This window comes from Euwallacea similis, chromosome 34 (assembly GCF_039881205.1).
Source record: "Euwallacea similis isolate ESF13 chromosome 34, ESF131.1, whole genome shotgun sequence".
In the NCBI taxonomy this organism is placed as follows: domain Eukaryota; kingdom Metazoa; phylum Arthropoda; class Insecta; order Coleoptera; family Curculionidae; genus Euwallacea; species Euwallacea similis.
The window spans coordinates 1,241,602-1,254,314 of record NC_089642.1 but is presented as its reverse complement, the minus strand read 5'-3'; the positions used below and the strand labels follow the sequence as shown (position 1 = coordinate 1,254,314).

Here is a 12,713-nt window from a genome sequence, read left to right as displayed (position 1 = left end):
TATAGCATTTAACATCATTAAAAGAGTTACTAGACTAATTATAGTAGAACTAAATACAAGAAGCTTTGTAGGAAGACGTGAAAATGATATTTTGGACGAACGTCAAAAACTGTCACAACTCTAGAATCGGGGTTTACTTGTGACGTCATTGTTGTAAGTCGAATGCAGCTTGTCCCGATTTCGTTTCAAATTTGTTATGATTGGTCTCGGTTCTGGAAAAATTGAAAACGCCTTAGGTGGCATGTGAAAATGTTAGGTTAATGGAATAGGAGATAAAAGTGTTCACGTTTATTGAAATTAAAAGAAAGTTTAAGACACGACAATAAGTTTCAATCAATTAAAATGGCAAAGAATCGAATAAGTGAGTAAAATTATAATAAGATTTCTGTAGAAAAAAATAATTGTTATTCTTTGTGTTCTGTGTAGAGAAACAATCAAAACGGCAGCCTGCCAGACAACGATATAAGATTGAAAAGAAGGTCCGAGATCATAACAGAAAAATGAGAAGAGAGGCCAAAAAGAATCCTAAGAAGAATAAACCAAAACTCGTCCAAGTTCCGAACATCTGCCCTTTTAAAGATGATATAATAAAAGAAGTTGAGCTTCTAAAGAAAAAAAAGGAAGAGGAGAAGCAAAGATTACGTGAACTTGCCAAATTAGAAAAGCAAAAGAGCAAGGAACAAGCAAAATCACAAATTGTTAATGGTGGCTTCGAGTCATTGGTATGTAGATTACTATTAAATTCAAGTTTATAAATTCAAAAGGTAAGGCAAGCATGCTGTAATGTAAAGTAACATAATGTAGAAAAGTAGCGGCTTAATTTTGATAAGAAGTTTCCATCTTAACAGTCGTGTTTTCTTTCAGTCTCATTTAGAGTTAAAGAGATAAACTAAAGGAATTTACTTTATTTTTCAGGTTCAAAAAGCAACAGTAAGGGGCAACATACATGAGGCACTCACACCTGATAAAATGGAGGTAGAAAAAAGCTTTGACAAGAAAACTGAACAGTCGTTAAAACAATACTATAAAGAATTTAGAAAAGTCATTGAGGCATCAGATGTAATTTTAGAAGTTGTGGATGCCCGAGACCCATTAGGTACTAGATGTAAACAAGTTGAAGAAGCTGTGAACAAGTTAAATGGCAGCAAGAGACTAGTTTTAGTCATTAACAAAGTTGACTTAGTTCCACGCAATATATTAGAAAGTTGGCTTAAATACTTGAAGAATAAAGGGCCTGTTGTAGCCTTTAAGGCCTCAGTGCAAAGTCAAAATAAAAGATTAGGGCAAAGAAAATTTAATAAATCTGAGAAAGGTTTACAGGGCTCTGCCTCAATTGGTACCGAATTAATTATGTCTTTGCTAGGAAACTACTGTAGAAATAAAGGTATTAAAACCTCAATTACAGTAGGAGTTGTAGGGCTGCCCAATGTAGGCAAAAGCTCTATGATAAACAGCTTAAAAAGATCACGAGTATGTAATGTTGGAGCAGCACCAGGCATAACAAGGTAGATAATTTAAGTTCCTTTGTGTTAAATTCTGGTTAGTTACCAAAAAATATCACTTCCAGGGCAACTCAAGTTATTCAGTTAGATTCAAAAATAAAGCTGCTGGATTCACCAGGGATTGTGTTTGCTGCAGGCAATGATAGTCAGGCATCACTGAAAAATGCTGTAAAAATTTCATCTTTAGTTGACCCAATGACTCCAGCAAATGCTATTCTTCAAAGAGTATCTAAGCAAAGATTGATGGAAATTTATGACCTTACTGATTTTACTTCACCAGAGGTAAAAGTATAAATGTATAATTTAACTAAGTTAGTCATCCTTTGTTTTTATGGAATATAATCACCCTGTATGCCTACCTATCCTAGTATTGTAATTTTGTGGCTTTTTTCAGGAATTTTATACTTTAAAAGCCAAAAGAACAGGGAAATTTAAAAAGGGAGGCGTTCCTGATGCTCTTGCTGCTGCTAGAAGTCTATTGGATGACTGGAATAGGTAAGAAAGACGATTTGATATTTGAAGCAAGCATTTTGATTTGTTCATACATTGTAGTGGTAAAATACCATATTATACAGTTCCACCTCAAGAAAACCATGAGTCAAGTTCATATCAGATTGTATCTGAATTTGGAAAGGAATTTGATTTAGAGAATTATGACAAAATGGAAATTGACCTGCTTGATAAAATTAATTTCCTAGATGATAAGCAGAAACCTGTTCAACTAGAAAGCTGTGGTCCTGTTGACGCTGATGAAATAGAGGAAATGGAACAAGAGAAGTCTCCTGATAACCTGGTATGTTGATAGGTTTTGACTGGTTTACTCAGCTCTAGCCGATTGGGCCAGTTAAACTGGTCCGAACGATATGTATGTCGACTTAACGCATTGCTAAACGATAAAACGAATGAACTAAAAGTGTGCATGCACTGCAATAGTCCTGTCCACCCTCTTTAATTCTTGAATACTAAGATCCGTTGACAAAGAAGCAATAAGTAGCAATATTTGTCCTTGCAAAATATTCTAGAAATTCTTCAAAATAAACATAGTATTTTCAACATTGAGAACGTCTCCCCCCAGGCTAGAAACGTCTTAAAAAAAAGTTCAGAATTGTGGATACTTATTTCGCCATTTTTTCGATATATTTTAATGACAACAACCACATAACAATAAAAATTTAACAAAGTCAATAGTAAATGTTGCTTCTGTCTAGACTCGTCTTTAGATGCATTTTATCGCATTACACAGATACTCTGTGTTAATCCCTACAGTTCATTAAAAAAAAATCCCTGTAGAGCAGAGTTTTAGATCTGCAGTTAATAAATTCATGGTATAAAAATACATTTTAGAATGTATCTTTTAATACAGTTTTACTTCAAAATACTATAATTCATTAATTTAATATTAATTTATTATTTAACACGTTTTTTCTATTCCAGTTAAACGACGACATAAACATTGCAACGGCAAAGAAAAGTTTAGTTAGAAAAAAGATGTCTGCGACTCGAGTAAAAAAAACAGATCCCGAAATGGCACTGGAAGGAAATCAGAAACTAAATCAAATAAAAAGGAAACAATTCAAAAAAGAGAAAAAAGACAGGTGTCGAAAAGAAAAAGTTGCTCAGCAGTTGGCAGCGGGACTTGAGAACTTTTCTCTGCGCAGTGGGGATCTAAACCAAAGCCATGAAGATTACAATTTTGATACGGATTTCGCCATAAAATAAATGGCTAATGTAATTTTATTTGCTTTGAAAGTAATAATAAAATAATCGTTTTCAAGAATTTTATTCCTAACATTGATGCCTCATCTGCTATCTTTTTTAACAAAAAACAACGTACGTAAATAATAGATGATCCAAATTTGACGTTTGCCGTAGAGATTAACCACACAATAAGACTCAAAAGATGTACTTTCATAAGTAAAAAGGGAAAAATTGAAATTTTGGGAATACATATTTTTAAAAGTAATTTTTTCCTATTGTCACTTTGAGTACCCATCTATTATCAGTGCCGCCCCATATCGTTCATTTAGAATAACAAAGTCGTATGTGCATTCAACTTCATTTTGCAATAAAACTTTGAATATGTAATACTAATAATATTTAGCAAATGGTTATAATGAATGTTCAAAACCAGATATAACATGACTGTCCTATACTTAAGCTCTCTTATTCACTTTAATTTACTTAAAATAACTTTAAATATACAACTAATTTTAATCATTTTTATATCACGCATGATTATTACGCCCAAGTAAAACAAGGAAATTATTAGGTGTATACCTATGACTCCGCGTTTTTTTACGCATTTTCAACTGCTTGAAACTGTATAAATTTATTACCAATGTTTATTAAAAATAATTTCCATCGTTAATGACAACATTTTCCCAGAGATTAGGCAGTTTATAGATTCCATCGTAAAAAAAATTCGTCAGTTTTGAAGCGATCCATTCATCAAGCCATTCTTGGACTTCTTGGCGATTCTGGAAGCGTTGCTCTGGCAAACCGTGAGCCATTGAACGGAAAAGGTGATAATCCGACGGGGCGATATCTGGCGAGTATGGCGGGTGCGGTAAGACTTCCCATTTGAAATCCTTCAAGGTGTTCTTGACTGGTTGAGCGACATGAGGCCTTGCGTTGTCATGAAGCAGTATGACTTTGTCGTGTCGATCCGCCCATTCTGGCCTCTTTACTGCGAGTTGATTACGCAACTGCACTAGTTGTTGGACGTAACGATTGGCAGTGACTGTTTCGCCAGGTTGGAGAAGCTCGTAATAGAGTACGCTGCGCTGGTCCCACCAAATGCAGAGCAATACCTTCTTCCCGTGGATATTTGGCTTTGCGGTTGAAGTTGTTGGCTCACCCGGGCTTACCCATGATTTTTTCCTCTTTGGATTGTCGAAGTAAAGCCATTTTTCATCTCCGGTCACGATACGATGTAGAAAAGACTTTCTTTGAAAACGTTCAAGCAAGATCTCACACGTCGTTTTTCGTTGCTCTTTGTTCCTTTCCGTCAATTCATAAGGCATCCATTTTCCTTCCTTCTGAATTTTTCCCATAGCGTGAAGACGAACCGAAAGCGTTTTCTGCGTGACGTTAAGGGAAGATGCGAGCTGTTCTTGCGTTTGCGCGGCGTCTTCGTCCAACAAAGCCTGCAGTTCTTCGTCTTCAAATTTTTTCGATGGCTTACCATGCTCCTTGTCGTTGAGGTCGAAATCACCTGATTTGAAGCGCTGAAACCATTGTTGGCAAGTTCTTATAGACGCAGCACCATTGCCATAAGCCTCAACGAGCATTTGGTGAGCGGCAGTGGCGTTTTTCTTAAGATGGAAAAGGAAGAGCAAAGCTTCCCGCAAATGATGTTTATTCGGCACAAAATTGGACATATTTAAACCTTAATTGAAAAGTTTTAAAAGGTCATATAGCAATTATCATATATAAATAGAAAGCTGGTAATACGGAGTAAAAAATGAAATAAAATTCCTTAAATAAAAAAATATTTTTTCAAAGAAAATAGAACTAGAAATAAAAACGCGGAGTCATAGGTATACACCTAATAGTTAAGTTACATAGAATGTTGTGGTTTTTTAATAATATAATTAAATAGGTACGTTTTAAACTTGATTTTCAAATAAATGACAAATAATTTTGAACTGGGAATATCAATGAACAATTGAATATTCAACCACTTAATTACTACATAGTGTGACACAATAATAGTAAACTCATTATAACTTAAAAGATAAAGAAAACTAATTGAAAATATGGATTATGTTGCATTGAGAATATTACGCAAAAATGATTCCCTGTCGAACATACGCATCCATTTAAGCATTGACCTGAAGTTTTTTCTTTGCATAATACATCAGTTTTTTGAATAGGTTGATGAGTTCTCATTATTGTTTCAAATGGTTTTCTGGTGACATTGTAATTTAGCATCGAAACAGTTTCCTAACAGCAATTCTGTTTATCAGAGTTTTTATATTTAATATCAGAAATGTTTTCCAATGAAAACCTTAAGACACTGACTTTTGCAGAAGGTACAGTTTTATAATCGTAAAAACTTGTACAGAATTTTAAATTTAAAAAATCGGTAATAGTCATTGTTACAATTTTGTAAGATTTTACTGTGAAAACCTTCTTCAAAAGTGCCATTAGTGATACTGAAGAATAATATTCCTTCGATAACACTTTTTCAATACAACTATGAACATTATCTATGTCCTAAACACATGAATGACCCGGAGTAGAAAATTTCATAGTCACTGTGGATTTGTGAATGCCTATACAAAAAGTAACTAAAGGCGTATGAAATTATAGAATTTTTGTTTTGTGGGATGCAGCTGTTACTCCATAACATTAGATTTTTTAAATTTGGATGTTACAAGTAAACATTCTCTAAAAATTTTAATAAGACACTAACAATATCATCATCGTTCTTTCCCGATAGATGTTCACCCCATATTTCACAATAAGTTTGCTTTGTTTTCGAAAGCTGTGCTTAAATTATATACAAACTTGTTATAGAAATTGCTAACTTAAGCTCTAGGACAGCTAAAGACATTTTGCAGGTCAAAATCCAAATCGAATTTGTCACTATCTTCTTTGTCGCGATTCCAGTCTTTACGTGCATACGATTTTTCTTTTATGTGTTTTTGGTCTTTATCCTGTAAGTTTTAATTCCTTTGATTATTTTGTTGTCAAATTTCTAATTCCTTGCATAAGTCACAGCGGTCTTTTCATCTCGAATGGAACGATAAATTAAAATATTTAAATATATGTATAAGCATAGATCTGTAGTATGATTTCTTCACCGGTAAAATTTTTTTCCTCATAAAGTACTAGATAATTTACATGTTTTTTTTAATGTTTAGTGAAGAATCTAAATTTTTTTTGAATTTACCACTCAGCAATAATGTAACTCAATACAAGTAAATGAGTTGATATATATTTTTACAAAATCAACATCAATTTTAGGAACAAAGTTTTTTCAATGCTTTCCTTGTAATGAAGCAGTGGGAATTACTTCCTTCTTAACCCTCTGGCGGGCGCGCCTTTTGGACTTTCAAGATAGAGCGTGCCGCAGCAGTTACACCGCACTTTAAATTACGGTACTAAAATGGTCGTGATATCTTTTTTAAAGATTATTATGAATCATCATATAATTGTTTGAAGTTGTGTTAATATAATTATTTAATACAAAACATTGAAACGAATAACAAAATAAAATTGGAATATAATATGAATTAATAACAAAAAAATAATTAATTAATCATCAACTTCCATTAATTCCATGCAATTTATACATTTTATAATAGCACTGCTATGCCTCTTGCACACATTTTTTCCACATTTTTGGCAAAGCAACTTTATACGATTATTTTTATGCGCTCCACACATATAGCAAATTCCAGAGCGTACAACCTCAGTCGGTGCAACAGTTTTGTATCTTTCTAAAAAGTGCTGTACATCTTTCGGGAGACTCGGAATCATGGTCCTTTCCTTTAGAAAATCCTCCATGAGATTGAAGGCCAATTTTTTTTTAATATTCGTCTTCGGTCCCGATTATTTTTATTACAAAATTTAAAAATAATCATCGAATTAATTCCAGCTATATCAAGATGTCTGTAAAATAATGCAAGAGGCCATCTTCTGGTAATTCTAGATGTAGTATATGCTGAATACATTTGATCTACCGTGTCAACGCCTCTTTTTGTTGCATTATAATCTAAATTTACCAACGACTTTTCTTCGATTAATTCTATAGTATGATGCATTGTAGACAGAAATATTACTGCTTTGTTTCTTTTCGGAATTGTTGAGGTCAACATGTAGTCATATTGAAATCTAAATATTGTGGATCTCAACTCATGATGTTTGCCAAACAGAAACTCGGGAGGAATTTCCTTCTTGTTCTTTTTGAGTGTCCCAAGTAAGGTGAGGTTTTTCTCCAAAAGGTATTCCGCTAGCGGATAACTCATGTAGTAGTTGTCAGTGGTGATGTTTCTATTGGAATTTTCAATCGGAACTACTAGTCGTTCGACTATATCGTCAGTTTTGTTGGATTTAACATGTGGCCCTGGATGTTGTTTTCCGCATTTCAAAACTGTAAGTGTAGAATGTTTTAGCGTCACATAAAGCGTAAATTTTGAATCCATATTTCGCTGGTTTGTTCGGGATATATTGAACGAAACCACATCTGCCTCTAAATGGGTGAAGCATTTCGTCAATTGTAACAAATTCACTGACATTGAAATTGGTAATGCAATTCTTGACAAATTTTTCATGAAAGTCGCGTATTGGTGCAAGCTTATCATTTTTTTTTCGCTCATCACGAGTCAATATGTTATCTATTCAGAGAGCACAAAGCAAAAAAAGAAACCGCTTGTAGCTAAACAAGGCAAGTAAAAGAATCATCCCTGACCCATCAGTGTTCCATAGTTCACAGCAGTTTGTATGGTGCCCTTTTTTGGTTCCTATTAGAAATAATGCACCTAACAGTGCTCTTAATTCTGTTTTACTGATATCTCTACAATCTCTGTCCCTGCTATAACGAACTTTATTTCTCTTTTTCTGAATATATACAGTGAGTCTCATTTAAAATCGTGCAGTCCATCGGTATAAGAACTCTATCGGATTAAAGCAATAAAATGCGAAATACCTTAAACTTTTTTATTAATAGATTGCAGATAAATCTCTAATTAGACAACTCTATGAATATTTTATCAAGCAAAATTATAGAAATTCAAAAATTTAATATTTCATCAATTTGTTGTCAAAAAAATAGTCGCACTAAAAATCGTGCACTTCAAAACGTTTTTAAAAATTAGTCATTATTATCATTTAATGTTTACGTTAATATTTCGTTGGACAACCTTTATTATTTTCAACAGCTTTTAGCCTATTAGGCATCGACCTAATTAATTTTTCTGTAAAGCTTGCATCAATTTTAGTCCACTCTTCTTCTAAAGCTTTCCTCAAGTCACTTCTATTAGAAATAAGATATTTGCGAACTCGCCGATCCAGTTCATGTCATATATTTTCTATGACATTCAAGTCGGGAGATTGTGGAGGTGTTTTTATGACGAGTGAGCAATTATATAACAACCACTCTTTAACAATATGGGCGCTGTGCTTCGGGTCGTTATCTTGATAAAAATGAAATGTTTCTGGTATTCCTAATTTTTCAGCACTTAATTTCAAATTTAGTTTTAAAATGTTTAAGTATCCGAATTTATCCATATTTCCTTCTATAAAATGGAGGTTGCCAACACCATGTTTGCTCCCATGTTTGACCGTTGAGCGAAGATTTTCTTTTTTCAGCTCTTCGTTAACTTCTCTCCATACCATAACTTTACCATCCGATCTAAATACGTTAAATTTGCTTTCGTCAGTAAAGATAATGTGTTTCCAAAACTCATAGTCTTTATGCATATACTTTTTAGCGAATTCTAAACGTAGCTTCCGATTTTTCTCACTAACATAAGGCTTCTTTCTTGCTATTCTGCCATTATAGCCATTTTTTCATGAAACTCTACGAACAGTTTCCGCACTTACTACTTTGTTTAAATTAATTTCAATATCAGTTACAAGTTTAGGAGCACTAACTTTTGGATTATATTTGACTTGTCTCAATATCCAACGTTCATCTTGCGCTGTTAACTTCTTTTTATGGCTGATTCGGACTTTATTGGATATGCGATTAAACTTTTTATACCGTTCTATTATTGACTAAACAGTAGTATTGCTCTTGTTAAGAATGTCGGCAATTTTTCTTTGACTTTTGCCTTGATTAAAATGAAAAATTACAAGCTTTCTTTCTTCGATGGTCGTTTGCTTTTTCCACTCATTATTTAGATTTTCTTAACAAATTTTGAACAAAATTCTCAACGATTGGCACTTAATAAACTAATTTGATTGAATTTGTAAGTACAACAAAAATACCTATAACTTAATCACCGAACAGATCAACTGCACGATTTTGACTGAGAGCTAACAAAAGCGAGTGGTAACATTTTTTTATTGTCTAAGGTAACTTGATGTTTGCGGATTTAATTGATACTTTTAAAAACACAATCAAAGGGTTATCAATAGTCATGAAAATAAGCATTGTTTATTTAAAGGTTTATGATTTTAATAAGAATACATATAATTTAAATGAGTGCACGATTGTTAATGTGAATCACTGTATGTTTGTATTTACTACTGATTCATCTATTATTTCATCGGTGAAAAAAAGTTGAATGCATCAATTTCTTGTTTTACGTGACCACTAAAGCATTTTGGGCCTGGAGCTGTTCTAATCATGTTTTTGGCACTCACTTTTCCATTTAACAATGGCTGATTCATCCACAATGTCTCTTTATCTTTCCCTATGTAGAAGTGGCATTCTTCGCTACTTGGAACAACTTCGTGAAATGAAGAAACCCCAATTATATCGGCAACAGACCGCTCGGAATCGCTATCATGAATATCTGTTGAAATAATTTCATCCTCTGTTTCAGACACACTGTCTTCAGTTACTGCTTCATCTGATAACTCTTCTAAAACTTTTTGCATGGCATTTTCTAGCTCTTCAGGTGACAAAGTTTTGTGATCCCTAAACCCCATATTTTATATAAATATTATAACTATATCATGAAAAAACAGATGAAACTCAACATATGTATATATCAAATAAACTAATAAAAATATACAGGGTGTCCCGAAATTAAGGCACCATACTTAAACAGCGTAAATTACGTCCAAAAATAACACCAAAACTTTATATAAACATATATCGAAAAATGCTTTTTTAACGATCTATGGCTCTTTAAAGACATAAACCTGATGATGGTTATTTTGACATATTTCCAAAACGGTGCAGAAATATATTAATATACAGTGGTGGCCATTGAAATAGAGCCAGTTCAAAGAAATATATTTCTTGGAAAATAAAGTTTTAATATCACGCCGAATTAGTATAATAATTGTATATTGTAAATATGTAATAAGGAAAGAAAACTTTAATAACAAACTTAATTAAAAAAAATTGCATAAACATAATATTTAACAAATAAATGGAATAAATCAACACGAACACTTGGTCATAAAAATAGAACCAACCGAAGATATAGGCATAATTAATAATATTTTGCAGTTTAAAAATTATGAAATAACGCTTAAACTCTCTTTAAACTCTTAGTACTTTATTGTATGACCATTATGTTTAATAACTTCGACGCATCTTCTGGGCATAGAGTTTACAAGCCTTTGACACACGTCTAGTGGTATTGCTTTCCATTTTGCCTTGATCACCTCCCAGAGTTCGGCCTTGTTTTTCGTTTTATGTTCTCCAACAGCATTCTTGAGGACAGTCCATAAGTTCTCAAATAGGATTAAGGTCCGGCGATTGGGAAGACCGAGGTAATAAATCCACATTATTATCATTTAAAAATGTTTTCACTCTCCTAGACGTGTGTTTCGGGTCGTTGTCTTGTTGGTACTTCCATATTAGCGACATATTCTCCACTACAAAAGGCAACATAATATCTCGAAGAATGTGGACATATTCATGTTGATCCATGGTTTCTTTAATCCAGTAAATTGGTCCTACACCGTACCATAAAAAAGCTCCCCAAAGTTTTATGTTATCACCTCCATATTTAACTGTTTTAATAATGTGTTTTGGTAATAATTCCTGGTTGCGTGGTCTTCTGGCATATTGTCTCCCATCGGATCCCATTAGATTTATCTTTGTTACATCGCTCCATAAAGTATAGCACCATTTTTTTATTCCCTCTTCACCATCCCAATTCAAATGGTCCAGGACAAATTTTAAACGTTGCTTAATGTTCTTGGAGGATAACAAAGGAACTTTTCTAGCTATTCTGCCGTATAAATTATTTGTCTGAAGCCTTCTTCGAATAGTTCTTGTACTTATTTCCAAATCTAGTTCAGTTTTAATACTGGTAGACGTCTTGAAGGGATCTTTTTTGGAGACTCGAACAATTTGCCTGTCTGTATGAGGACTTGTTTTCCTCCTCGCTCCACGATTTTCCCGATTTGGTAGTTTCTTATAGCATTTTCAACCATTTTTTTTGAGCACCTGATAAGTCTTGTAATTTCTCTTAGCGATTTTCCCTCTTTCCGTAATGTTAAGATTGTTACTCTTTCCTCTGCCGTGCAATGAACGTCACGGCCCATTTTTATCTAAGTTATTCTTCAGTACTTCACTAAATGTTTAAAAAGGAAATCACGATGATAACTTGAAGGAAACGACACGTGCAAACTTGAAGGGACACTAATACTATGTGTTTTATTTTTCTGTGTGTGTGTGTTCTATTTTAATGACCAGACAAATTGAAATCAAGCAAGACCAAACAAATTAAAATTTTTATCGTGTTCACTTATAATTTTCGTTTCTGTGCACATTTCAAATTATTCCTATTGAACATGCATAAGAATTATATTGAGGTTCATCAAAATGTTTCTAAAAAGTTGTAGCGTTGAATTTTACCAAAAATATCAGCTGGCTCTATTTCAATAACCACCACTGTATATTTCTAACTGAATATATTCATAACTTTATGAAATTTAGTATGATGTGGCTGAATGGAAAATATTTCGTCAAAGACGTGCCGCACGGGGGGAGCCGGAGTTAAAAAATGCTACATTTTTTTATGTGCCCGGTTTTTTAGCTGCTGATGCAAAATTATGAAACCACATATATGTCCAGAAAAAAAAGGTACTCTTGGTTCGCATTGATAAAACGCTCCATTTTCGAATAAAATTCATTTGAACATTACATTGCGTAACAAATACAAATGATGCTTAAAACGATAATTTTTAATCATATCAAAACTATAAAACAATAATTAAAAAAAACAAGAAATTTAAACGACACATTTTTAGAGTAAGTTTTCAAATAAGTTACCGTTTTGTTGGATACACAGTCTAGATCGTCTTCTTATGCTCTGGAAGGCACGAAAGATTTGAAACGGATTTTTTTTTTAACGATAACTTATTTGAAAACTTACTTTAAAAATGTGTTATTTAAATTTCTTATTGTTTTTTTCATTATTGTTTAATAGTTTTGATACGGTTAAAAATTATCGTTTTAAGCATCATTTGTATTTGTAATGCAATGTAATGTTCAAATTAATTTTATTCAAAAATGGAGCGTTCTATCAATGCGAACCAAGAGTACCTTTTTTTTTGGACACATATGTGGTTTCA

General features: G+C 33.0%; 2 protein-coding genes, 1 long non-coding RNA gene and 1 pseudogene across 3 annotated transcripts in view; 2 read left to right on the top strand and 2 right to left on the bottom strand.

Moving 5' to 3' along the window:
* The window catches only part of LOC136418354 (uncharacterized), a 212,240-nt gene that overhangs the window by 38,407 nt on the left and 161,120 nt on the right, over positions 1–12,713 (bottom strand). The gene's annotated exons all lie outside the window — the stretch shown is intronic.
* RpL27 (ribosomal protein L27) overlaps positions 1–12,713 on the top strand; it is a 94,713-nt gene that overhangs the window by 15,397 nt on the left and 66,603 nt on the right. The window lies entirely within an intron of this gene.
* Positions 225–3,236, top strand: Ns1 (Nucleostemin 1). Its single transcript, XM_066404383.1, has 7 exons — positions 225–361; positions 427–722; positions 916–1,505; positions 1,568–1,784; positions 1,897–1,997; positions 2,055–2,295; positions 2,937–3,236. The coding sequence occupies exons 1-7, from the start codon at positions 343–345 to the stop codon at positions 3,219–3,221; spliced, it is 1,749 nt and encodes a 582-aa protein (XP_066260480.1). The 5' UTR covers positions 225–342; the 3' UTR covers positions 3,222–3,236.
* On the bottom strand, positions 6,757–10,182 carry LOC136418395 (piggyBac transposable element-derived protein 4-like; annotated as a pseudogene).